Source organism: Drosophila teissieri, chromosome 2R (assembly GCF_016746235.2).
Source record: "Drosophila teissieri strain GT53w chromosome 2R, Prin_Dtei_1.1, whole genome shotgun sequence".
NCBI classification, from domain to species: Eukaryota; Metazoa; Arthropoda; class Insecta; order Diptera; family Drosophilidae; genus Drosophila; species Drosophila teissieri.
The window spans coordinates 15,855,702-15,878,138 of record NC_053030.1 but is presented as its reverse complement, the minus strand read 5'-3'; the positions used below and the strand labels follow the sequence as shown (position 1 = coordinate 15,878,138).

Here is a 22,437-nt window from a genome sequence, read left to right as displayed (position 1 = left end):
TGCGCAAAAATGTGCTTGCTGTCTGCAAGGTAATTTCGAAATCAAGTCGCTGTATATGCATATCTGATTTACTGAAAAATAGGCAATTATCCTGATTTAGTTGTTGATTTGATATCTTTGAGGTGATGCTAAGAGTGGTAGATCATTAAAGAATAATTTACATTAAGTTCCGAATAGTTAGTATTATTGGTCTATTTTATTTTCAGTGCCAGAATGGTGCGATGTTTGCGTTGTCTTCTTTTTTGGGTGCCAAGCTTGTAAACATCCGCAAATTTAGAACGCTTCCAAGGGGATTCAGATCCAGATTCAGATCCACCATCAGATTCGGATTCGGGTTCGGATTCTGTGGGGCAGGCGGAGTGATAGTGGTGTGGGATTGGATGGGCGTGGATATTAATCAAATATTTATATTTACATGCACACACCAGAGCCAACACACTGGAATGCATTCGTAGAATTTCCGAGAATTCGTTTCTTTTGAAAACAAATTAATCAAACAACAAGGGCGACAACAACAAAGTTAAAAGCCAGCAGAAGACTGGAAGAATAGAATGCTGACAGCAGGGAAATGTGAGAATTCTAGTTGAATAGCTCGGAAAATTGAAATGTTCCAAGAGGCGCGCAGAATCCCTGCATTGGCAACTTAAGAGCGCGCGCTAACAGTCTCTTCATGCAGTTGGCAACGCGGCCACGGCCAGCGGCAGTGGGTGGGAGTGGGATGGGTAGAATGCACCAACTGCAAGGGAATGCTGGAAAGTGGAAATGGGATTGACCTAGGCTTGCTCTCTATCTCCCTCACTCTCTCGCTCCTGCCTAGTGGGAAATTGGTATTTTGCGGTGCAGCGAATGCGACGCTTTGCCGCGTTTCCAATTGGGCACTCCTCCTGCGGCTGTGCAACATGAGTCATCTGCTCTCCTTCGCCGCCTTCGGTTGTTCAGTTATTCGCACTCGGATTCGGATTCGTATTCGGCTATTATGTTGGCGCGCTTCTGCCTTCCTTTTTCCTTCTTTTCGCCCACTTTGAAGCACAAAAATATACAGCAGAGCGTCGTTAGCTTGGAAGTCTGATGTTGGAAGAACTATAGAATGTAATTAAGTAAACTATTTGAGAAACTTGTTATGATAATTTATAGAGCAGGCTGTACATGAAATTTTTAGGTTTTTAGGTTTCTCGTAGCGAATTACTTTGAAGATAAGTCCGTTATTCGACGCCCCACTGTACCTGAATATCCCTCCATCGGCATTCGCAATCGCAGTCCATATTCCTTACTGGCAGTCCTCGCCGAACAACAGAAACGATAACGACAGCCCACGCAAAGAGCTCAGAACCCACGAAAACTCTGGTGACAAAACAAAGTTCAGTGTCTCGGTCGCCGTTTATCCTCAAAGGTGGCAAAAAGCAAACTGGTTTGCAAGCCGCATACGAATTATTAAGAAAAGTTCCAAAGGATTTCGAAGAGTGAATATTGGCATAGCCGCAATCATAAGCAAGCGACCGAAATGAGGCATCTCTGGCTGCTCCTTCTTATCGCCTGTGGATCTGTCCAGTTCCCAGGTAAACCCGGTGCATCCCTCACATCTTTTGCCGCATACAGTGTACCATTAAGAGAGACAAATTAATTTCGTTTCAATTTTGTAATCTTTATGAGCAGTGGATTTTTTTCGGCACCATTTACATATGCGGGTAGCATAAAAATGAAGGGCCCTCCAAAGGCTTTATATCATCCGGCTCCCAAAGAAATACTTGTGAATTTCTTGTTTGTCTGCGGCTCCTCGTAACCCACTCATGCACGCTAATTTGCATAATCTAGTGATTATAATCCTGGGCATAGACATTTTCCTCGTGCCTGTGTGTGGGTTGCGGGCGCTTAAGTAATCGATGGATTACACTGCACTTAGCCCGTTTTTCCACTGACCCAATACGGCGAAACTTAACCGAAAGTGTGTGCGGCCTTTTAAATACATAAAACATATGCTACTTACGTTACATCGTTTGAGTTATTCACAAGATTCATGCAATAGATTCATTCGAAAGTAAAAGAACTGCCCTGAATCATTGGGATGTTTGGGAATTAGTTATACGGAATTAGTATCTCCAGGTTCTTCCAAATATTAAGTGATTCACAAATATTACTCATCGTGAATATTTATTAACTTGATATAGGGATTGCCTCATCACACATATCAAAATCAATCAAATGGTTAGCTATTCACCGGAGGTTGCATTTTCGCCATCCCCAAATGGAGCTGGCTCCAAACTCCATAAAACACTTGTCTGCCAACCGAGTCTATCAAAGCAGAAGTGCTTGATAGGGTCGCCAGCACTTATGGCAAAGTTTTCCTTAAACGCTGGCTGGGAGTTATTAAAGTGGGCGGGGTGGGGGGATAAAGTGGGCGAGTGGCAAGGGGAGGGAAAAGTTGCCTGAAAGAACGTGTGTCATTCATTGAATTGACGACAATTTGGGAACCACTTGTAAGCAGGGCATGTCTTCCCAACGCGCGATGAGTATGCACAGCAAGAAAAATCTATCCACTCATGGCAAAAATTGAGTTTTTCATATTTCCGATTCATTGTTTTTGTATTAACTTAAATACTTAAATACTCGTAGCGGAATGGTCAAGAAGAGCTTACCAATTTGAGGATTTCATTTAACTTTGAAGCCAACTTTTCTGTGCGTGTATGAGCATTGTTCAGTGCTTCCGAATAGAGAAATTAGTGGAACAGCAAATGAAATGGGTGGCCAAGAGGGGTTTGGGTGGGTATGGGTTGGAATGAGCACATTGTTAAAAATATCAACATGATTAAAGTGGCTCTTGAATAATTAAGCAACTGGGAGTGGGTCCGGATAACTCTGGTACATGGGGCCACAGATGATGAGCTGTCAAAGGGATGAGTATGTGGCGAGGTAATTGCCGTATCATGCGTGCGTTCCACGGCATTGTGTCCGGCTTATCGATGATAATTATACGGGGAGGACAACAGAAGCGTGGGATTGCATGGGCTTGCCACATGAGTTGACAGATTCCCATAAACGGATGCGCCCTAACTTTCCACACTTGACCCTGAAAATTATCAATGAGTATGTTACATATCTAGACTTATGGTATCTTGACCTCATCTTTGTTTTTTTTTTTATAAAATATTTACCATGTTAAGTAAACTTTAAAAAGTTAACAAGTTCCTAAGTCAGTAAGTATCTCTTATGTCTTAAATTCAGGCACATTAATGTTTAATAGCATACTTTTGGGCACCGAAGAATGGCCAACGACGCCACCCACTGAGTCTGCTAGTAATAAATTAAACTTGATCCATACTGCCTTTATTATTTGGGAAGATAAAATCATCCCCATTCGCCGCTGACCCAAATCGCAATTTCCGGGCAAACAAGACGGGACAGCAACGGAGCCAAGGCTAAGAAAGGTGTCCCAACTTGTCTGCCAATGTCTTTCAATTTTTTCCTAACGAGAGTGCAAACAAAACTAATAACTTTGGCACACACTCACACTCACACCCCCTCCCCCTTTAACGAACACATAAACCCACGAATTTTATATAGCAAATTGGCAATTTTCGCAGCCATTAAGCACTGCGCCGAATGTGCAAATGACGCAACCGAAGAGCTGTACCCACATCCTTGAGCCAAATCCAGATACAACCGTGTGGCTTGCATAGCATACATATATCGCCAAGTATTCCCGATTCGGATTCCATTCCGTGACCTGACCTCCAACTGGAGTTGTAACCATCATATCACTCCAGAATGGGCGTTGACACGCTCCCTGCGAAAATTTCATATGGAAAAAGGGGCTTGGCCAGTGGCCACGCGGCATGTTCCGTATTTCGTTAATGGTTTTATGTTGCCTTCCGCGTCTTTGGGGGCTTAGGCTTGGAAACTATCGCCAGACACGGAAATCTGGGCTGGCAGCTTTTCGAGTGCTTTTCAATGCGTACACAGTACAAAATGTACCTGCTTTATCCAACTATTCAATCTTTCAGAATTAATATTCATAAAAGCAAAAAGAGGTGAAGCAGACAGGCAAATTACCATTTTAACCGGATGCAGATGCATCGATGTATCGATTTTGATACTAATCCCTGAAATAGATACAACACAAACAGATATCGAGCGCACTTTTATCCGTGTAGCTTGAGCTGCGTGTGTGTCGGGAGCCCCGACTAATTACCATTTATTCCAGGTGTGCTGACCTTGCCGGAGCCGCACCCAGCCAAATCTTCATCACAAGCCACTGGAGGTGGCAATGGAGGAGGAGCCGGGGGCGCAGTCACTGCCCCATCAGTCGGCGACACCAGCAAGGACTACGACTATGAGGAGGACCAGCAGCGGGCACCGGGTAACCTGGCCAAGTCCACCGCTGATCCCAAAGTCCCTGAGCCCTACTTCGAGCACAGCGCTGTGGATATCTATGTGCCGCAGAACGCGACCAGCGTGAAATTGGAGTGTCCAGTAAAAAATTATAATGGTGAGCTAATAAATCATGTTTTTTATAAAAAAGTTGTATAACAAAAAGTTATAACTAAGAACGCTTCGAATGTATGATTAAATTTCTGCTTACCTTTAACTATGATGCCAAAAAAAACTTTTGCTAAAAAGTGCATGCCAAGTATTGATTTTCCACCTCTGTTTAAGCTGCACATCACGTGGTGCTCTGGTACAAGGAAAAGGTACAGGTATCCAGCGGCATGAATATATTCAACCACATCTACGCCCTGGACGAGCAGTTCTCCCTGACCGTTCCCCTGGCATCCAATGCATCCAATTCATCCAATGCCGCGGAGGAGCGCTACGAGTGCGAGGTGCTGCCAAACAAAGTGCGACACAAGGCCACCATTCGCTTTGGCCCGAAGCCAAGTACCCCGGCTCCGTCACTGCTTCCGGCCCCGGCGGACACCTCCTCCTCCGCCAAGGATGCGGTGGCTCACGGCAGGGACATTAGCCTCTGGCTGCTGGGCGTATTTCTGGCCCCTCTCCAGTTGGCAGTGACCTTACGATTCTGAAGGAGTCCGAGTTCAAGACCGCTCCATAAATCTGCACCACCGGCATTACGTTTGGAGATGCGCACCGCAACAGATGAGCTTGACATTGGGATGTAGCCCGCGGATTACGTCGATGGCTTGGCAAATTGGCAATAGGTGTTGCTTTGTTACTGTATTATATGGGAAACCGATTTTCCGGGGGAAGCGAACTTCCCAGAGCTATAGTTTATTTAAATTACTCTTCCAACTCTGCTTCCCCTACTTCCAATATCGATGTTTTAGACTACTCCTTTGAAAGTAATACTGTTTTGTAAACCATTACTTGAACTTAGATACGCTACCCATAGGATCGAATTAGCCTAGTGTGATTGCTTTAGTATTGCGCTTAATCGGGAGATTAGTACATAATTGATTTTAACTTAGCGGAACAAAATGCGATACCAAGTGGCTTACCGAATCATTGTGAAGGAAACTATATATACACAGATATATATGTGCGAACAGATTATGAGTACATAAAAACAATGTATGCAATTTTTGTCGAATGTAAAACTGAAATAAACTAGAGCTGCTATACACCCAGCTGAATCCATTCAACAAAATCCACCCCTGTATACCTACTATACACACACTCGTATGCAGGCCGGCAGGATTCGGTGGCTTGCTTTCAGTGGGAGTGGAAGGGGGAAAACACACGCGCGACCAGGACAACAAAGCGCTGAGGTCCTTGTAGGAGCTCACTGCAGCTGCAACGCGGCGCAGGAGTGGGAGGAGGAATTCCGCAACGTGCGCAGGGCCTGGCAGCCATATGGTGGCTCCTAAGGGTGGTGCTAATGGTGGTGGCACAAGCCTCAAGCGACAACTTTGCCATCCGGCTCAGTCGTCAACTGCTTAGCGGCCAGGACACACATCTAGTCAGCGGAGTAAATCAGCGCCAGCGTAAAACCAAAGTGAGTGCTCCGCCTATCAGTTTTGTGAGGAATCAGTCAGCAAACGTATCCATATCATTCAGATGATACCACACAGCGAGAATCCTTTTTCCAGCGAGGATACTTTCGTTGAGGAGCCACAGTTCTCAGAACATTGCGGCAATAGTCGTTGTGGGCAGCCCCAAACTGCATACGAGGTCTATCACCGAATCCTGCAACGATTACAAGCCCAGGAACATAAGGCATCCACAGAAGCCAATGAACAGGAGCTAAGGAAGCAGATCTGGATAGCAAGCTTCACTGGGAGGCCCTTGCAGTATCAGTGCTAGTCGCAAAACCTTTGTTAAAGATATTAAATATAACCCCAAACCCACGGAAATATAACCAGAGATAAACAGACATTTGGTTTAAGCCTTTATTAATTTAATCTTACTTTAGACATTATTTCACTACAGTTACAGTTAAGCTACTTACCCATCAGATTAAGAACTAAAAGAGAATACTTTGCTTAAAAAAACCTGAAATGTTTTAGTTATGCAAACACTTTATATGTTTATTCAATGTTCTTTCTTGTTCATTTATAAATTTCAAATGGTTTATTAACTTATTTTTAAACGCATTTAAATGTCTTAATGTGATTTTCACTTCGTTTCTTTTTATTAAACAACTTGATAAGTTCGTAATGTTTTATTTCTTGTTTACCAATTTATATTTTTGAGATATAACTCATTGTTCTACTGCTACTGAGACAATCGTTTAAGAATGTAATGCATATTTTGAATGTAAATGGGAGGCGGTCATAGTTAGATCTGATTGCAGAGTATTTATTAAATTCATTTAGTGTGTTTCATTTTATAACAGATTTTTGAAATTCATCGATAAATAGAAAGTCAGAAAATTATAATTTAAACACAATAGTATATATTGGACTTATTATCTGTTGAAATGGTCCAGAAAAGGCATGCCAACAGTTATAACATATTTATACGAATTATAAATTAAGATTAATATTATGTTTGTGGGAATTGATAGCGCAAGTGCACTTTTTATAAATGTTAATGTTTATTCATTGATTGCGTCATTTTGAATGCTGCTTTCTTCTTGTTTAAATTATTTTCAAAGTGCTCCCAGTATGGATTTTATTACGTAAGCATCGTCCTTTGTTTTCATTTATAGCGGTGTGCGACGAGATCAACCGGAGCTCTATTATTTATATTTTTTGAGTATGGAATACGGATTGGGCTTATAGGACTTGATGGGCGGTTCGCGCATACGTTTCATGTCAGTCGGATATGGACGTTTATATGCCGCTGCGTTTGTCGGTATTATTGATGGACGTGCTATAAAATTGGTTGATTATTATTTTTGTAGTAGTTTATGCGTGTATGTAATTACTATAGGAAGTGGTTTGGTTTTTAATTTTAATCATTCCAGAGTGTTATATAGTTTGATTCGAGATCTTGCTCATTCACTGTTATTGGTTTTGATACTATAATCTATTCTGTGACCCAAGATTCTAATCAAAGGTGCATCCCCTCCAAATGGCGGAGTGTAATAGACCCCGGCACTAAGAAACAAATTAAAAATGCATGCTTGGGTTCCACTTACGTTTGCTGTACTCATAGCCCGTAGTTGGACGCTTGGGAGGCATACGATGTTCATATTCATAGGCCACCTCCTCCACATCATCGACTCTATAAAGATCGAAATGTTAGTTGCTGGACAACGTTTGTTGGCTAGGATTAAAGGTATTTGTACGACGCGTGGACTCTCAGGTCCTTTACTCCTGGTGGGGTCATTAAATGATACAAAATTATACTTTACAATTAACTTACTCGGGCGGATTTTCCGCAGCTCGCTTAATTAGGTTGAGGTACTTGGGAGCCCCATTGCTGCTGCCACCAAACTTCTTGTCGAAGACAGATCTGCAAAATATGATTTCATTTTTACGCTTATACCCAATAGTGAGCCACATGCTAAACTTACCTATAGGCCTCCAGATTGGGTCCGTGAATGCTCTTGGCCGACTCGGGATCCATTTCCATCAGCTCGCGCAGCTGCTCATGCGAAACCTCGTCGTTCTTGTCTGGAATAAGATACTTACGGATCTCGGCCAGGGCGTAGGCTATGCGGGCATAGCACTCCGCCGGTGTGGCCACCGTGCTGACCTCCAGAAAGAGATCCTTCTGAAGATGGGCATATCTCGGGTCGCCAGTGCTGCGCAGCTGCTCCTCTTTGTTGCGGTCGCGGATCGAACTGCGACCCTTAATGGCTATCTTGCACTGGGTCTCCTCTTGAAGACGACGCAGCGAGTTGCCCTTGGGCCCCAGGATCTTGCCAGTAAAGTTGAACTGTGTGGCAAGGGTAAGGATTAACTTCGCAGCCGAAGGGAAACTCGTAATGTGTAAAACCCACCTTGGGATACTGCTTAACGGGCACAAAGACCTTTTGGGTAATCTTCATCGGCTTCTGCTTGTACACGTCCGCGTAGAACTCCTTGCCGGGAATACGACCAGTGCAGTAGACACGGTCCACAGCTGCGATTTGGAATTAGTACCATTAAAATACCATAAATAGAAAAAAATAAAGAACCGATTTGATTTTACCTTCGTCGATTAGCAGTGCGCATAGTGGAAACTCCGCCGACAAACGCTGACGCTCCTCGTCCAAATCGGCCAGAAACTTTTGGGCCACCTCATTCAGACGTGGCTGGTGGTCATGTGTGGGTGGCTGCTTTTCAGCAAACTCGCTTGGGGTCTCCATCTTTATCATAACACTTCTAACCAATAATTGTTAAGCAAACTTGAAGTAGACTGAAAAACGGTATGTATATCAGTGAACTAAAATGGTGGCAGTGCTGTCAAACGTATGAAGTTCCAGGACTGTCAACCTTTTCAGTGCTATATTGATTGCTTACATTTTAATATTTTCCCACGTAAGTTTGTAAGATATGTCGCCCTCAAGAAAAGGAAGTAAACAATTATAAAGTATTTCAAAAACTCAAATAATTTTTTTAAACGAGCTTCGCGTAGTGCATAGCGGAGCTACCACCCCTTCGATTTCAAACAGTGCAATATCGATATTTTTGGCGGCTGTCTTGATGCTCATCTCTAATAATATGGTATTTGGATTCCATTGCCTTAGTTTGTTTTCAATTTTTGTCGTCAACAATGGCCAGCGAGGACCTTTTTGAGCATGAATTCTCTGAGGAACAAGACTTGGAGCTTCAGCAGGCCATGGAGACTGAGGCGGAGGAGGTAGGGGAAACGGAGGAGCCCTTGGATATCACAGAGGAAACGCCGGAAAATCCTGATGGGGATTCTGCAGCCGAACCAATTGCAGATAAGCCAGGTAAGTTGAATGCATCTAGCTAGGATACCATCCTTATGGCTGCTTCCCTTCCAGTGACGAATGGCCACAAGGCCCCTGCTGATCACGAAGCCAAGATGACACAACTGCCGCTGGCGAGGATACGGAACATAATGAAACTGGATCCGGATCTGCATATGGCCAACAATGAAGCCGTGTTCATAGTGGCCAAGGCAGTGGAACTATTCATAGCCTCGTTGTCCCGGGAATCATATACCTACACGGCGCAGTCCAAGAAGAAAACCATACAAAAGCGGGACGTGGAAATGGCCATTTCTGCTGTGGACAGCTTGATGTTCCTTGACGGAGCCATGAACTTTTGAACACCCAAACACAACCAGAAGCCCGCAAATGAAACTGAATGCGTCGATTATACTTTTCTTTATTTAGGGATATTCAGCGGCAAACACATTCAGTTCTAAACGTCCTAATGGTTTTATGTTAAAAATAATGTTTAAGTTATAAAACAATTGTTGATTCGCAAAGAAAACAAACAAAAAAGAAATCATAATTATAAACGACAACGTTAAACGTTTCACAATACTCTTTGCTCTTGGGAATTTGTATCGAAGCCGGCATTTGGTTAAATTATTTAACTGCTGAATAGTGTGGTTTGTTGTTAATCATACTCTGTCCGCAGGCGATACTTACTTTGTCGTTGGGCATATATATATATATATATCTGTGGTTTATATTTTGCTTTTTATGTTGGTTTTATCTCCATTATCTTATGAAACAATATTTGCAAGCTTAGTCTAACATTATGCATTGATAAATTAATTGTTTTGGGGGTTTTTTGTTTGTGTTTAGTTCTTTTTTCGTATTGGCTTTAACTAGTATTAGGTTGATTGAAGTATTTGTTTTATTTTTACAATCTTTTCGAGGATAAAACTTGTTGCATTGATGGTTGCTTGTTTTAATTTAAAACACAATTTGAATATTGGACAATAATTGGAATAAAAAGTTACGTTTTTTATTTGATTTTCGTTTAGATAGTATATTTAATAGGTGTGCATAGTTGGATTGTTGACTTCAAACATTTTTTTGATAATTCGTTGGAATATATTTTATTCTTTATGCTTAACTTTGTTTAGTTGTGGTTGTTGTTGAAGTTGTTGTTGTAGTTGTGGTTGGGGTTGGTTTCTTGGTGTTTTGGAAAATCGATGGGTTAACGTATTTTCGGATATGGAGCCGAGCGATATCGCACGCTTTCTCGAGATCGGGATCCAGTTTCGTAGTGAGCAGATGAATGTGATCCCGAGCCCGAGGTGGTTGGTCGATATGACGATGATGAACGACCGTTGCTTGGTTTTGCTATTTTGGAAAGAATTTTATTTGTTGTTTAGATTTTAAATTGTTTCTGTCTCTGTGGTGCTGTTTTTGGTTTTTGGTTTTTCATTTGCTTAACATATATACATTGTAAAAAAAGAAAAATATATTGTTTAACCGGTTTTGAATGCACTACACCCTACGAAACGTTATTGTTTTGAGTAAAATGCATTTTTCACGTTTCTAAAAAAAAATGTTTCCACAAACCTTTCAGTTTGGATTTCATAGTTTAAGCATATTCAAATATTTTTGGGTTTTCTTGCCATGAAGTTTTATGGTTTTGTTTTCAAAGTGTGAATTTAAGTAATTTGATTGTTTGGTCGATTGTTTTTACATTTTTGCTCTGGCTTCTTGTGAGTATGTTAGTAGTCGTCCAATTAATGAAGATGGATTTACTTGTCGCTGTTCGGTTTAGTTGATTTGGCCTCTGTTCAGGCATAGTGCATTTAAAATCTTGTTAAAATGGGATGGGTTGCCGTTTTTCATAATTTTGGTACGCGGCTTTGTGGCGGTTTCTGTTTTTTTTTTTTTCTTTTCTGCGTTTTTTCAATTTATCGTCGCTTAGTTGTATAGATTTTGTTTTGCGTTCGAGTTTTTGTCTTGATTTGCGCGATTTGAGTTTAAACGTTTACATTACTATTTGTCGTATTCTTTTTCTTTTTTCATTTTGTTTATTTTTACATGCCTGCTGAGGGGAAGAGATTATTTGTCTAGAAACCTAGATATCTTACCTGGATAGGCCGCCGCGTAGGAAGAGGAGGACGAGTGGGGGTGATACTCACGCCTATAGTCGCGCTCGTAGGAGCTACTGTCATACTGGGCGTGGTGGGTCGAGTGCTTCGATGTCTGGGGCGGCGGTGTGGCATAGCGATCATATTCTCCATGGTGGTCGTATAGCTCGTGGTCCCGTGATCTGTTGAAAAAGTATTGCATTATAAAAGGGTTTTAGAAAAATGCCTGATACTTCAGAAAAACGCTTTTTAGCACATTCGAATATTTAATAGTTTGAAACATTCTATAACTTTTGATGTAACGGCTTTCTAAGGCATCATGAACGCGATTGATCTTATCTAACCTGTGCGTCTTTACGATCCCATAGTTGGGATCGTCCATCACATATCGTGCCTTCTCCAGAATCGAATAGACTTTAGGCTTCGAAGAAGCAGGGGGCGGGGTGCTGTGAGGAGAGGAATTCCTCAGTAACCAATTAAAAAGCAACGAAAATTGACAAGCCTACCGGGAACTGTAGGCGCCATGATCGCCATAAGACTTTGAATAGTGGTGAGACTTCTTGTACATGCGCTCCTTGCCGTCCATCTCGCGTAGTTGCTCCAATCGAATATCGTCGTTGGCATCTGGTATCATAAACTTGCGGATCTCGCCCAGCGCATAGCTGATCCTGTGATACGCCTCCGCTGGTGGCGCTACCGTGGATATCTCCACATGCAAATCGCGACTGAGATGGGCGTACTTTGGATTTCCGGAACTGCGTAGCTCCTCCTCCTTACCGTGGTCGCGCATCGAGTTGCGCCCCATGACCACCATTTTGCACATAGTCTCTTCCTGCAGCTGACGCAGTGTGTTGCCCTTGGGGCCTAGGATTTTGCCAACGAAATTGAACTTGGGGTACTCCTTGATGGGGAACAAGACTTTCTGGGCCACACGGATGGGCTTTTCGCTGTACACGTTGGCATAGATCTCGGGTTTGGGTATGCGGCCGCTGACCAAGATCTTTTCCACCTCTGCGGGGCCGTGAAAAATTGCAATTAGTTTCAGTATAGCTTAAATGTCGCAGTGCCGAACTCACCGTCGTCAAGCAGACGCTTGGTGATGATGTGCTTCTTCTCGAGCGTCTTTTTTTCCAGCAGGCACTCCTGTAGATAGGCGTTGGTCTTCTCATTTAGCTGGGGCGTGTCCCGGAGGGCGGCGTGGCTGGTGGTGTGTCCGCCGCCATCCGCCTCAGGAGTCTCTGGAGCACCGGTAGCCGCTGGCTCCTCGTCGCGTCGCTTCCGCTTGTAGTCGGCGGCGTCCTCGTTGTAATCTCTGTCGTAGTCGCGCGGCATTGCGGTTTAGTCGATTTCTGGCCTGGAGGATTTATAAATTCTAAGAGTCCTACAACTGAATACAAAATTCTACGCTTGCAGAATTAGTTGGCTGAAAAAATATGTATGTGGTAGGACATCGATAGGTAGATCGGCATCGCGGTTTCGATAAAATATTATCGGGTATTTTCGATAATATATCGCCATCATGTACAGCCGCAGTTTGTATCTTATCAATTCTGTTAAAAACCTTCGCATAACCAAGGCAGCATTTAAAATAAATTTGCAATTTAAATCGCAAAACGCATTTACAAATTTAGTGCTACACACCTGACGCATCTCTGTTAATATCTAGCGTTAGGAAGTGACTGCAAAGTCGATAACAACGATGCGCCCTTAACAGCACCGTCGATTGGCAGCCAACAGCACGCTGCAGAAGCACGAGAGCCAGCCCGAGAGACCGGAGTTGCCGGACCGCGCCGCTAACATAGTAAATGTCCGAATAAAATACACACTTGGAAAAAGAGAGAAAAATTAGGGCCACTGGGAAGGCTGAAGTGTGCTAACTTGGCAATCATACCGAATCGACAGCAAAAGCGATCGCCCGCAATCTGCGCACGGAAAATCCGAGACTCGGCGACTTAGCAGGACGATAGAGCGACAGCGATCCCGAAGGCAGGACGACAAATGGCGGAGAACGGACTGCGTGTGCCAGGGTCATCCGCGGTGGCCTCTGTGGTGGCTTCCACGGCGACGGGAGTCGGCGGTGGACCAGCATCGGGATCTGCAGGTACCGGGTCAGGAGTGGTGCCCACCGGCGGCAGCGGCGGGACGAGCAACGGGGAGCATGAGAACGAACACAACGCCAATGCAGACGGCGAGAAGGCCCAGCCGGCGCCGGCGGTCCAAAAGTACATGCAGGAGCTCATGACGGAGCGATCGCGCATGGAAAACCACTTCCCCCTGGCGGTGAAGCTAATTGACGAAGGTAAATTGATTTGTCCGGGGCGCTTCATGGTAATTACTCTGAATTCCCTCTGTTTTTACAGCTCTGGAGCGTGTGCAGCTGAACGGACGCATTCCCACGAGAGACCAATACGCCGATGTCTACCAGCAGCGCACCATCAAGCTGTCCCAAAAAGTGCACGTGCCCATCAAGGACAAGAAGTTCAACTATGTGGGCAAGCTTTTGGGGCCCAAGGGCAACTCACTCCGTCGCCTGCAGGAGGAGACGCAGTGCAAGATTGTCATACTTGGTCGCTTCTCAATGAAGGATCGCGACCGTGAGGAGGAGCTGCGCAACTCTGCGGACGCGAAGTACGCCCACCTGAATCTTCCGCTACATGTCGAGGTGTCCACCATTGCTCCACCCGCCGAGGCGTACGCCCGTGTGGCCTACGCCCTGGCAGAGATTCGGCGGTATCTCACGCCGGACAAGCACGATGACATCCGCCAAGAGCAGTACCGCGAACTCATGGAGGATCCGGAGGCGGCCAAGAAGCTGACGCTTCGCCAGCTGCAACAGCAGTCTAATGCGGCAGCTGGTGGTGCAGGAGGAGGAGGCGGTGGTGGAGGCGGAAACGGAAATGGCGGAGCAGCTGGATCCGGCAGCAACAATGGCAATGGGAACCAGCGCTCCGGCGGCAACTACAGGTGGGTCGCAATTCTATGTCCGGTACGAGCCAAGCTAAACTCCGATGTTTCCCACAGACAAAAGTTTCAACAACAATCACACTATCGCCACAACGAGGAGACTGTCTATTTTCGCTCACACAACAATGCGTACCACCAGCCAAAACCCTATGTGCCAGGTAAGTGCGGGTTCTTCTTGTCCATATTCCATAGATTCTATGTTCGCTTTTGCAGCCGCCCAGCGGGGCAATGCCATGCACACCACCTTGCCACCGCAAGCGATTGTGCGAGCCTCACCGCCCGGAATGGTCGTCAGTGCGGCCAGCTTCAATGGTCGAAATGCCGGGCTGGGTAATGCCGGCGGTGGCGGAATCATGGCCAATAGCATCGTGGCCACCACTGGCGGTGGCATCGGTGGCGCTGTGCCACCCAATATGCGCTACCGTCCCGCTGCCCCCTATCAGTTTGTCAAGAAATAATACAGATGGGAGGATGCACCGCCCGCTGCCGTTCGCTGTTTGTTCAACTATTCCTCACCATCATTGATGCCTCATCCGGAAGTATTCACGCCCATCTGTCATGCCCATCCAAACACCCACAACCACACACAGCTCCAAAGGTAGATGTAGTAACTATGAGAAACATTGGAAACTTGTCATGCATTGATTTCATCAAGATTTCGGCAGGGTGGAAACCAAAACGAAACGAATGAGTAAATCTATGTTTAAGAAAACTAGCTTAAGTAGACAAATGCTCCGAGGAACAGACGAACACCTCAAGCACCCAACCAAAACCAAAACTAACCGACCAGACAAACACCCACCACCCCACACGCACGCAACGTCTCCTCGAGGATTGGGTTTGTAGGATCACGAGGGTCTGCGACTTAAGACTTTCGAATCCGTGTGTTGGGTCCTGCGAGCATTTGGAAGATGAGAATTGAAGAAGGAAAATAGAAAGAGGAGGAAAAAGAAAGGAGGAGGAGGAGAAGAACGCCTCGATGTTGGATCGGGCCGAATCGAATGGACGCATTCAGGGATGGTCCCAGTCGAGCCAAATGTCCTTGTTTTGTTTTGTCGCATATTATTAACATTTTTATTTTACCACAGACGCATGCGAAGATGTCATCAATTTCTAATTTATATAAATGAATATATATATCTCCTTATGTTTACTCTTATACGTATCCTTTCCGCAGACGCTTAATTCTATTGCTTTTCCAACTCTGCGTTTAAGTTTATCCTATTTTTTTTGTTGTAATGCGTTTTGTATTATGTTTACGTTTAGAAGAGGAGGCTTTTTATTTTTATTTGTTACGTCGCCAGGACAGAAAAACCAACTGCAAACGATCATGAATAATATATAACAAGTATATACAAGCGGTATGATTTATAACACATAGAGCATATGCAACACCACACGATCATACGCGCGTACGCATATTTAAAGCATCAGCATATTCACCTAAAGCCGTAAAGTTTAAACCAAATGAACATTAGAAACGCAAACGAGAATCTACAACATAGATCGGAGCTGGAGGCCGATTTCGCCTACGATAATGCAACGGACATAGCAAACCACATCCGATCAGAGAAAATATGCAAACACATACATACATACATACATAATTGTTATTGTTGTTAAAAGCAACTAAAATTGTAATAGAAATTATGCAAATATACATACGAATATGACGACAAATGTTAATTGCAGCCTAGTTATTATTTTGTTCATTCACCACCACCACCTACATCGGAACGGAACCTAAGATATAGTCTTAAATATAGAGAGAGTGCAGCCAGCATATCCGCACTGACTAGATCTAGATCTAGACTTTGTTGACGATGCTTCTGAAGCCACAAAACACACGAAACTTGAACACAACCCGAAACCGAACCCGATTTGTATTGATTTTGAGCATTGAACACTGCATGCAAACCCCATACACGTATATGTAAACGTACGAAAGTACTGTGCATTATTATGTATTGCTGATTATCGTTAAATAAATTTCCAATTTGAATGTGCCAGACTCGTTATTACAAATCCCAATCTGAGCGTAGAGCAAGTAAACCGCATCTTTCCGGTAAATAACAAATCATTTAACTTTATTGGCTAACAAATACAGGACATTCGCACTCTACAAGGCCCTCACCAGCTGCATCAGCGAGTAGGGGTTCTTGTTGCTCATGAACTTGAGCTGCTCCTCGAATCCCTGCGGCGTCTTGTTGATCCAGTGGCGGTCGAGATAGTAGCTGATGTAGCTGTGGAATTCCTTGTCCGTGTAGTTCTCCACATGGATGGGCACAAAGGGATCTAGATGTTCGAAGCCCTCCTTGCCAAGCAGATAGCGAGGCATATAGGAGTCCATGTGGCCCTCGGTCATAGCGATCTTGTCCACGGACAGGATGCACACTCCGTTTGTCCAGTCGTAGTTGGTGATGTCGAGGAAGGGCTGTGTGAGTGTGACCCGATCCGGAGTCACGAGCTGCTTGTTGTCGGAGAAAATGCGTGTAACCGGATGGAAGAAGGCATTGAAGCCATCAATGGCCACCATTATTTTGCACTGGCCAGCGGTGGAGAGTTGTTTAAGTTCCGCAATAAGCGCCGCCGTGGTCTCCGAGGCATACTTGATGCGTGCTATTCCGTGCTCCACCAGCTCAATCAGCGAGGAACCCGCCGGCGTGCTCTCGCGCTTGCTCCACACGTACTCCTTGCTCGTTTTCAGCTGCAGCCGCTGAAGCAGCGGGCCATTCTGATTCTTGAAGTGCACCAGCCAAGCAGCGGCGTCAAATGGCAGGTCAATCATGCCCTCCTGTCCGGCGGCATTGGAAGCTTCCTTGGGCCGCTTCATCCAGTTGGGCGCCCACGGTACGTGGACCAGGAGAAAGTCGTTGAGGGCACCGTAGTGCAACACGTGGGCCATGGTCAGCGTCTTGCCTGTGCCGTTCTCTCCGTACAGCACATAACGAACCACCGGCTTGGTTAGGTCTCCGTCTTTGATGTACTGCAGCAATTCTAGGGCAGGGTTCCGGACCATCAGGCAGGCCTCGGTGAACGTCTTGATCTGCTGCTCATACTGTTTAGGCAGGCCGCCGCCGCTGAAGATCAGCTTTTTTTGCTCCGCGGGAATGCTGTAGAACTTGGCCACCTGCAGCGCCGAGTGCTCGCCGGGATTGGATACCGCCGTCCGGAACTCATTGATGGTCGCTCCCTCCACCGGAGAGGCTGCGGCGTTCGTGGACATCTGCTGGACATGGCGCTGCAACTGGGCGGAGACACGCGACAGGTTGCCAAAGCGATTCCGGATCATTTTCATTGAGAAATCGCTGAATGCTTGTTAAATAAGACCTGGGAACCTGCGACCTGATGGCTATCGGCACTTGGCGACTATCGATAACGAACAGGGGATGGCAGCTACCCGCGCATCACCAATAATGGTTGCTCGATATAATGCATTTATAAAGCTTTAAAATTATAATAAATTATCATATATGAAAATTATTTCTGACTCAATATCTTACAAAAAAGTTTTACAGCATGGACATATATTTTTTACTCATTTTTATTCATATATTAAATATATTCTCAAATATATTCAGATATATACAGTATAGTAACGTATCACACACATGAGTTCCCCTAGTATAACAAATTTAAAAATGCCGACATTAAGAATCGATAGATTTCGATCGATTATTTGTCATTTTACTGCATCCCTGCCGCCCGGCAAATTGCGCCCTTGATGAAATTCTATTAAATTGGAACGGACTTCGAGATGTCGTCAATAGAATCGCTGTCCATCCAGGGAATCCGGAGCTTTGGCACCTATGCCGAGGATCTTCAAAGCATTAAGTTTTCATCACCGGTTACCCTGATTCTGGGCGAGAATGGGTGCGGAAAGACGACCGTGGTAGAGTGTCTCAAGTACGCCTTAACCGGCGAGTGTCCGCCTGGCAGTGATCGCGGCAAGAGTTTCGTCCACGACCCCAAGATCTTTGGGCTGAACGAGGTGCTGGCGCAGATCAAGATGCAGGTGCGGGACAGGCGGGGTGCCCAAGTGTCCATATGCCGCACCATGAAGGTGTCCAAGAAGCGCAACAAAATGTCCTTCGAAACAATGGATTCCACGATCAACTTCCTGACTGGCGCCGGACAGTCGAAGCGCGAAAAGCAGGACTCCCTAAGCGGACGCTCCGTAGACATCGATGTGGCCATCTCTGACTTCATGGGTGTCTCCAAGGCTATTATCAACAATGTCCTGTTTTGCCACCAGGAGGACTCCAGTTGGCCGCTGGACGAGTCAAAGAAGTTAAAGGAAAAATTCGATGCCATATTCGGCATCACCGAGTACAATAAGGCGCTGGATAAAATCATAAAGCTTCGCAAGGAGGCCATGGAGGAGCTTAAAGTAAAGGGTGAGTAATACACAGCTTAAGTATAATGGTCAGCTCAATATTGATCTTCCACAGAGGCCAACATGAAGCATGTGGCCTACCTCAAGCAGGAAATGGAGGTTAAAACTTTGAGCCTGCAACAGGCACAGAGAAAATGCGACGCAATTAAGGCGCAGTGCAGCGAGTGCGAGGAGGAAATGAAGCCGATTGAAGCCAGGCTGGTGGAAATCCGAAATGTAGAGTTCGAAATTGGCAAATATCAAGCGCAGAAAGTCGAATTGGACACCAAGTAAGTACATCATGTCATTTTACATTTATTTAAATGTAACTCCAAATGCTTATTAGGCACAAAAACTGCAAGGATCAGATATCCACTTTAACCGGAAAGATCAAGAACCTCTTTGGAGGCACGCTGGCTGAATTGGATGAAGAGATCAGAAACTTCGATCAGCGCATGCAGGAGGTGCATCAAAAACGCACCGAGGTGGAGGGAGATTTGTCCCAGATTAAGAGGTCCAAAGTCTCTGAGCAAGAAAAGTTGGGCACACAGGATCGGAAGCATTGCCTAGCTAAACAACGGCATCAGAGCGAGCTGACTTGTCGAGCACAGCTTCTAAAGCGGGTTAAGGACTTCTGCCGGGAAGTCCATATAACCATCGATTGTGATCTGGTGGAGCAGCCCGAGAAGATGGGAGAAGTCCTTCAGGACATCGAGGCGATGATAATAACCAAGCACTGCGAAATAACAGAGATCGTTGAGCAAAACGAGAAGGCCGATCGGAGCCGGCAAGTCAAGATCGACGAGCTCCGCATTGAGCTGACCAAGTCAGAGCAAAGCGTGACCGCGCAGGAGAAGCAACGCGAGTCCAGCAAGCGGGAGAGTGAAACTCTTGGAGCGGAAATAAAGAAAATAGAAACATCCATGCAAGATTTGAAGAAGCTTGAGAAAGAAATAAACGAGGTAAATGAGTTGTATGAGAGCGCTAACAATAACATTGACCAGCAGGCTATAAAAGATGCCATTGCCAGACAGAAGGCCAGTATTGCCGAGAATCAGATTCAGTTTAAGAAGCTGGACGAACAGTTGACATTCTTAGGCTCCATGGCCAAGCTAGTTGCCGAGATTTCCCTGAAGCAAAAAGAGCTTGATAAAAAGAACCAAGAGGTACATCGCGTGCGCAGCCGACACTCTGATCATTTTGGGAAGTTCTTTAAGGAACCCATTACCTGCAATTATCGCCGATCGATGCAGGGAGTCTACGACAAACTTCGTCGCGAGATTCAAGATCTTAACGAGAAGGCAAACTCGCAGAAACTAAAAGAACAGTCATTCGAAATCAAACGTAAGAACCTCATCGGTGATATCTCACGAATGGAAAAGGAGTTGAAGGAGAGCGAGGAGCTAATATTTGAAAAGTGTCGGTCAACTCCGTATGACGATCTGCTGGAGCGAAGTAAAACGGCCATTTCCAAGTTGCAGTTCGACCACGGCGCCCTTAAATCGTCCGAGGCTCTTTATAAGAAGTAGGTTTGACAAATTATGTTTTTAAGCTGCTAAACGTACATGTCTTTACTTCTAGGTATATACAGAAAATGGATGAAGAGCCATGTTGTCCATTATGCCACCACAACATGACAAGTGATGAGGCCTGCGACTTGACCAGCGAGCTAACTGATGAGATCCAAAAGTTGCCTGATAATATCACCAGAGCTGAGAAGGCCCTAAAGGCGGAGCATATAAAATATGAGAACTTATTGCAGATTAAACCGATCATTCTTAAGGTCAAGGATCTAAAGGAATCCTTGCCCCAAAAGAAGGAGGAACTGAAAAAAGTCGAGGAACTTCTTGGAGAGAGTGTCAGCGAATACGAAACTTTACTCGCTTTAATTGGCGAGCCAACGCATAATATGGAGTTGGCGAATTCCATGATGGGTGATATGTCCCTATTAGACGAGGCATTAAAAGATTCGGCGCGGCTTACAAAGGATCTAGATCAGCAAAAGGGGAAGTTACCAGCTTCTTATGATTCGAGTGTATCGATGGATGCGCTGCAGGCGGAGAAGAGTCAGGTTTCAAAGGAGTTGGAAACGGAACGTAAGGAGTTAGACTCCGCTCAGAATGCATTCCAGCAGCAAATGGATGCCCTTAATCGTTTGCGCGAAAAGAAGAATAGGTATTGTTATACTCCTGAATTATGTACTGAAGTTTAATACTATTGTTTGTTTTCAGTCTAAAAGATAGGCAAATACATCTTCGTGAGGGTGTGCAAAGCTTGCCACAGTTGAAGGAACGTTTGGAGAAGCTCCATAGTTTCCTTGCGACTGTAGCCTCTGAAATCAGTGAACTTAAGGCCAAAATCCAGCCTCTTAAGCTGAATCTTCGAAAAGCCATAGACGAAAAAGAGCGCTTGAAGAAAAGCGAAAGTGATAAGTTAGCTCAGCTGAATTCCAAGTATAATTCGTACAAAAGCACAGATCAGGACATACAAAGGTATGTAAAAATAGATAAATCTAATCCTTTCAACACTACTCCGTTTTAACCCATTGTTTAGATTGAACAAAGAAGCTGAGGACTACGCCAAATTGGATCTTCGAAATGAAATCAAGAAACTTGATGAAGTCATAACGGCCTCCAAAGATCAGTTAAGGAAATTGGCAAGTACTAAAAATATATACCATAAAAAGAAGCTATATTAATACTCATTACTTAGGAAATCGAAATCTCATTGAAAACTGACGAGCTCGATACAATTAAAACTGAGTGCTCCAATCAGCAGACCGTTGAACGGGATTTGAAGGATAACCGCGAGCTGAAACAGCTCGAAGATAAAGAATCCAAGTTGAGAGAAAGCTGCCAGACGCTGGACAAGCAACTCGGTAACCTTGACTTTCACAGCGTCAGTAAGGAGAAAGTGAATCTAACTAAGCAAAGGGATAAAGCCACAGTGCGTAAGGGCGAACTGCTGGGCCAGCTAGGTGAGGTTAACAGCCAGGTGAACAAGCTGCAGCGTGAAATCGATGAGCCTAGATTTAAGGAGTCTTTAAAGAACTTCCGGAAGGCCAGTTACGAGATAGGGGTCACTCGTCTCTGCATTGAGGACTTGGGCCAATATCGTTTAGCATTGGAGTGGGCACTCATCCAGTTTCACTCTGAAAAAATGGAGATGATTAACCGTCTGATACGCGAGTACTGGCGTAAGATATATCGCGGAAATGACATTGACTATATTCAGGTGAAAACCGATGAGGTTAGTACGGAAGCTTCGGCAGATCGGCGAAAGACCTACAACTACAGAGTGGTTCAGTCCAAGAACTACTCAGAGATCGAGATGCGAGGACGCTGCAGTGCTGGCCAGCGCGTCCTGGCCTCCCTCATTATCCGCTTGGCACTGGCCGAGACCTTCAGCAGCAATTGTGGTGTCCTAGCTTTGGATGAGCCGACCACGAACTTGGATCGTGCCAATATTAATTCACTATGCGAAGCCCTGAATTGCATCGTGGAGGAGCGCCAGAGCCAGTCCAACTTTATGCTCATCATCATTACTCACGACGAGAATTTCGTTTCGTCGCTGGGCAAGATAACCTCCTACCATCGGGTCTTCCGCAACGACGAGTGCAAGTCGGTTATACGGAGAGTGGAGGCCGGTCCATCAAAGAAAACTGCGATAGATCAATAAACAATATAATTTTTGTTATCAATCTATGTTTTGCTTGTCTAGTCATCTAATCAATTAGAGACGGG

General features: G+C 44.8%; 8 protein-coding genes across 9 annotated transcripts; 5 read left to right on the top strand and 3 right to left on the bottom strand.

Annotated features, from left to right (window-relative positions):
* The first annotated feature begins 1,291 nt into the window (after positions 1-1,291).
* Positions 1,292-5,573, top strand: LOC122614033. The gene is made up of 3 exons (XM_043788491.1): positions 1,292-1,556; positions 4,199-4,483; positions 4,651-5,573. Exons 1-3 carry the CDS (start codon positions 1,502-1,504, stop codon positions 5,016-5,018), a joined length of 708 nt encoding a protein of 235 aa, XP_043644426.1. The 5' UTR covers positions 1,292-1,501; the 3' UTR covers positions 5,019-5,573.
* Positions 5,574-5,848: 275 nt separating this feature from the next.
* On the top strand, positions 5,849-6,409 carry LOC122615107 (ventrally expressed gene D protein). Its single transcript, XM_043789998.1, has 2 exons — positions 5,849-5,947; positions 6,010-6,409. Exon 2 carries the CDS (start codon positions 6,010-6,012, stop codon positions 6,253-6,255), a length of 246 nt encoding a protein of 81 aa, XP_043645933.1. The 5' UTR covers positions 5,849-5,947; the 3' UTR covers positions 6,256-6,409.
* Positions 6,410-6,864: 455 nt separating this feature from the next.
* LOC122615106 (KH domain-containing, RNA-binding, signal transduction-associated protein 2) lies at positions 6,865-8,704 on the bottom strand. The gene is made up of 6 exons (XM_043789997.1): positions 8,533-8,704; positions 8,342-8,463; positions 7,913-8,277; positions 7,762-7,851; positions 7,535-7,620; positions 6,865-7,266 (listed from the first exon to the last, which is right to left on the bottom strand). The coding sequence occupies exons 1-6, from the start codon at positions 8,696-8,698 to the stop codon at positions 7,133-7,135; spliced, it is 963 nt and encodes a 320-aa protein (XP_043645932.1). The 5' UTR covers positions 8,699-8,704; the 3' UTR covers positions 6,865-7,132.
* Positions 8,705-9,009: 305 nt separating this feature from the next.
* LOC122615105 (DNA polymerase epsilon subunit 4) lies at positions 9,010-9,819 on the top strand. Its single transcript, XM_043789996.1, has 2 exons — positions 9,010-9,277; positions 9,332-9,819. Exons 1-2 carry the CDS (start codon positions 9,097-9,099, stop codon positions 9,616-9,618), a joined length of 468 nt encoding a protein of 155 aa, XP_043645931.1. The 5' UTR covers positions 9,010-9,096; the 3' UTR covers positions 9,619-9,819.
* A 414-nt stretch (positions 9,820-10,233) lies between these two features.
* On the bottom strand, positions 10,234-12,832 carry LOC122615104 (KH domain-containing, RNA-binding, signal transduction-associated protein 2). The gene is made up of 5 exons (XM_043789995.1): positions 12,432-12,832; positions 11,862-12,366; positions 11,700-11,801; positions 11,356-11,537; positions 10,234-10,609 (listed from the first exon to the last, which is right to left on the bottom strand). Exons 1-5 carry the CDS (start codon positions 12,685-12,687, stop codon positions 10,464-10,466), a joined length of 1,191 nt encoding a protein of 396 aa, XP_043645930.1. The 5' UTR covers positions 12,688-12,832; the 3' UTR covers positions 10,234-10,463.
* A 273-nt stretch (positions 12,833-13,105) lies between these two features.
* Positions 13,106-16,005, top strand: LOC122615103 (KH domain-containing, RNA-binding, signal transduction-associated protein 2). Of its 2 annotated transcripts, XR_006325779.1 has the most exons (5): positions 13,106-13,654; positions 13,716-14,319; positions 14,377-14,477; positions 14,533-14,917; positions 14,975-16,005. XR_006325779.1 is itself a non-coding variant. In XM_043789994.1 (4 exons), exons 1-4 carry the CDS (start codon positions 13,354-13,356, stop codon positions 14,775-14,777), a joined length of 1,251 nt encoding a protein of 416 aa, XP_043645929.1. In that variant the 5' UTR covers positions 13,106-13,353; the 3' UTR covers positions 14,778-16,005. The 2 variants fall into 2 exon arrangements, 1 of the variants encoding a protein (XP_043645929.1); XM_043789994.1 differs by having other exon boundaries at positions 14,533-16,005.
* Positions 16,006-16,315: 310 nt separating this feature from the next.
* On the bottom strand, positions 16,316-17,697 carry LOC122613721 (28S ribosomal protein S29, mitochondrial). The gene has a single exon (XM_043788037.1). It carries the CDS (start codon positions 17,615-17,617, stop codon positions 16,439-16,441), a length of 1,179 nt encoding a protein of 392 aa, XP_043643972.1. The 5' UTR covers positions 17,618-17,697; the 3' UTR covers positions 16,316-16,438.
* A 305-nt stretch (positions 17,698-18,002) lies between these two features.
* LOC122613341 (DNA repair protein RAD50) lies at positions 18,003-22,387 on the top strand. Its single transcript, XM_043787471.1, has 7 exons — positions 18,003-18,716; positions 18,771-18,984; positions 19,041-20,219; positions 20,276-20,869; positions 20,926-21,186; positions 21,248-21,350; positions 21,407-22,387. The coding sequence occupies exons 1-7, from the start codon at positions 18,077-18,079 to the stop codon at positions 22,370-22,372; spliced, it is 3,957 nt and encodes a 1,318-aa protein (XP_043643406.1). The 5' UTR covers positions 18,003-18,076; the 3' UTR covers positions 22,373-22,387.
* The last annotated feature ends 50 nt before the right edge of the window (positions 22,388-22,437 follow it).

Bases quoted from the DNA above. Each gene is read 5' to 3' on its own strand.
- LOC122614033 (XM_043788491.1), top strand. From the start codon at position 1,502: ATGAGGCATCTCTGGCTGCTCCTTCTTATCGCCTGTGGATCTGTCCAG. The intron at 1,557-4,198 runs GTAAACCCGGTG...CATTTATTCCAG, and splicing joins TGGATCTGTCCAGTTCCCAG to GTGTGCTGACCTTGCCGGAG. The intron at 4,484-4,650 runs GTGAGCTAATAA...CCTCTGTTTAAG, and splicing joins TCCAGTAAAAAATTATAATG to CTGCACATCACGTGGTGCTC.
- LOC122615107 (XM_043789998.1), top strand. From the start codon at position 6,010: ATGATACCACACAGCGAGAATCCTTTTTCCAGCGAGGATACTTTCGTT.
- LOC122615106 (XM_043789997.1), bottom strand. From the start codon at position 8,698: ATGATAAAGATGGAGACCCCAAGCGAGTTTGCTGAAAAGCAGCCACCC. The intron at 8,278-8,341 runs GTGGGTTTTACA...CTTGCCACACAG, and splicing joins CCGTTAAGCAGTATCCCAAG to TTCAACTTTACTGGCAAGAT. The intron at 7,621-7,761 runs GTAAGTTAATTG...CGATCTTTATAG, and splicing joins GCTGCGGAAAATCCGCCCGA to AGTCGATGATGTGGAGGAGG.
- LOC122615105 (XM_043789996.1), top strand. From the start codon at position 9,097: ATGGCCAGCGAGGACCTTTTTGAGCATGAATTCTCTGAGGAACAAGAC. The intron at 9,278-9,331 runs GTAAGTTGAATG...CTTCCCTTCCAG, and splicing joins ACCAATTGCAGATAAGCCAG to TGACGAATGGCCACAAGGCC.
- LOC122615104 (XM_043789995.1), bottom strand. From the start codon at position 12,687: ATGCCGCGCGACTACGACAGAGATTACAACGAGGACGCCGCCGACTAC. The intron at 11,538-11,699 runs GTTAGATAAGAT...CTTTTTCAACAG, and splicing joins GGGATCGTAAAGACGCACAG to ATCACGGGACCACGAGCTAT. The intron at 10,610-11,355 runs GTAAGATATCTA...TTTCCAAAATAG, and splicing joins CTACGCGGCGGCCTATCCAG to CAAAACCAAGCAACGGTCGT.
- LOC122615103 (XM_043789994.1), top strand. From the start codon at position 13,354: ATGGCGGAGAACGGACTGCGTGTGCCAGGGTCATCCGCGGTGGCCTCT. The intron at 14,320-14,376 runs GTGGGTCGCAAT...TGTTTCCCACAG, and splicing joins CGCTCCGGCGGCAACTACAG to ACAAAAGTTTCAACAACAAT. The intron at 14,478-14,532 runs GTAAGTGCGGGT...TCGCTTTTGCAG, and splicing joins GCCAAAACCCTATGTGCCAG to CCGCCCAGCGGGGCAATGCC.
- LOC122613721 (XM_043788037.1), bottom strand. From the start codon at position 17,617: ATGAAAATGATCCGGAATCGCTTTGGCAACCTGTCGCGTGTCTCCGCC.
- LOC122613341 (XM_043787471.1), top strand. From the start codon at position 18,077: ATGTCGTCAATAGAATCGCTGTCCATCCAGGGAATCCGGAGCTTTGGC. The intron at 18,985-19,040 runs GTAAGTACATCA...AATGCTTATTAG, and splicing joins AAAGTCGAATTGGACACCAA to GCACAAAAACTGCAAGGATC. The intron at 21,351-21,406 runs GCAAGTACTAAA...CTCATTACTTAG, and splicing joins AAGATCAGTTAAGGAAATTG to GAAATCGAAATCTCATTGAA.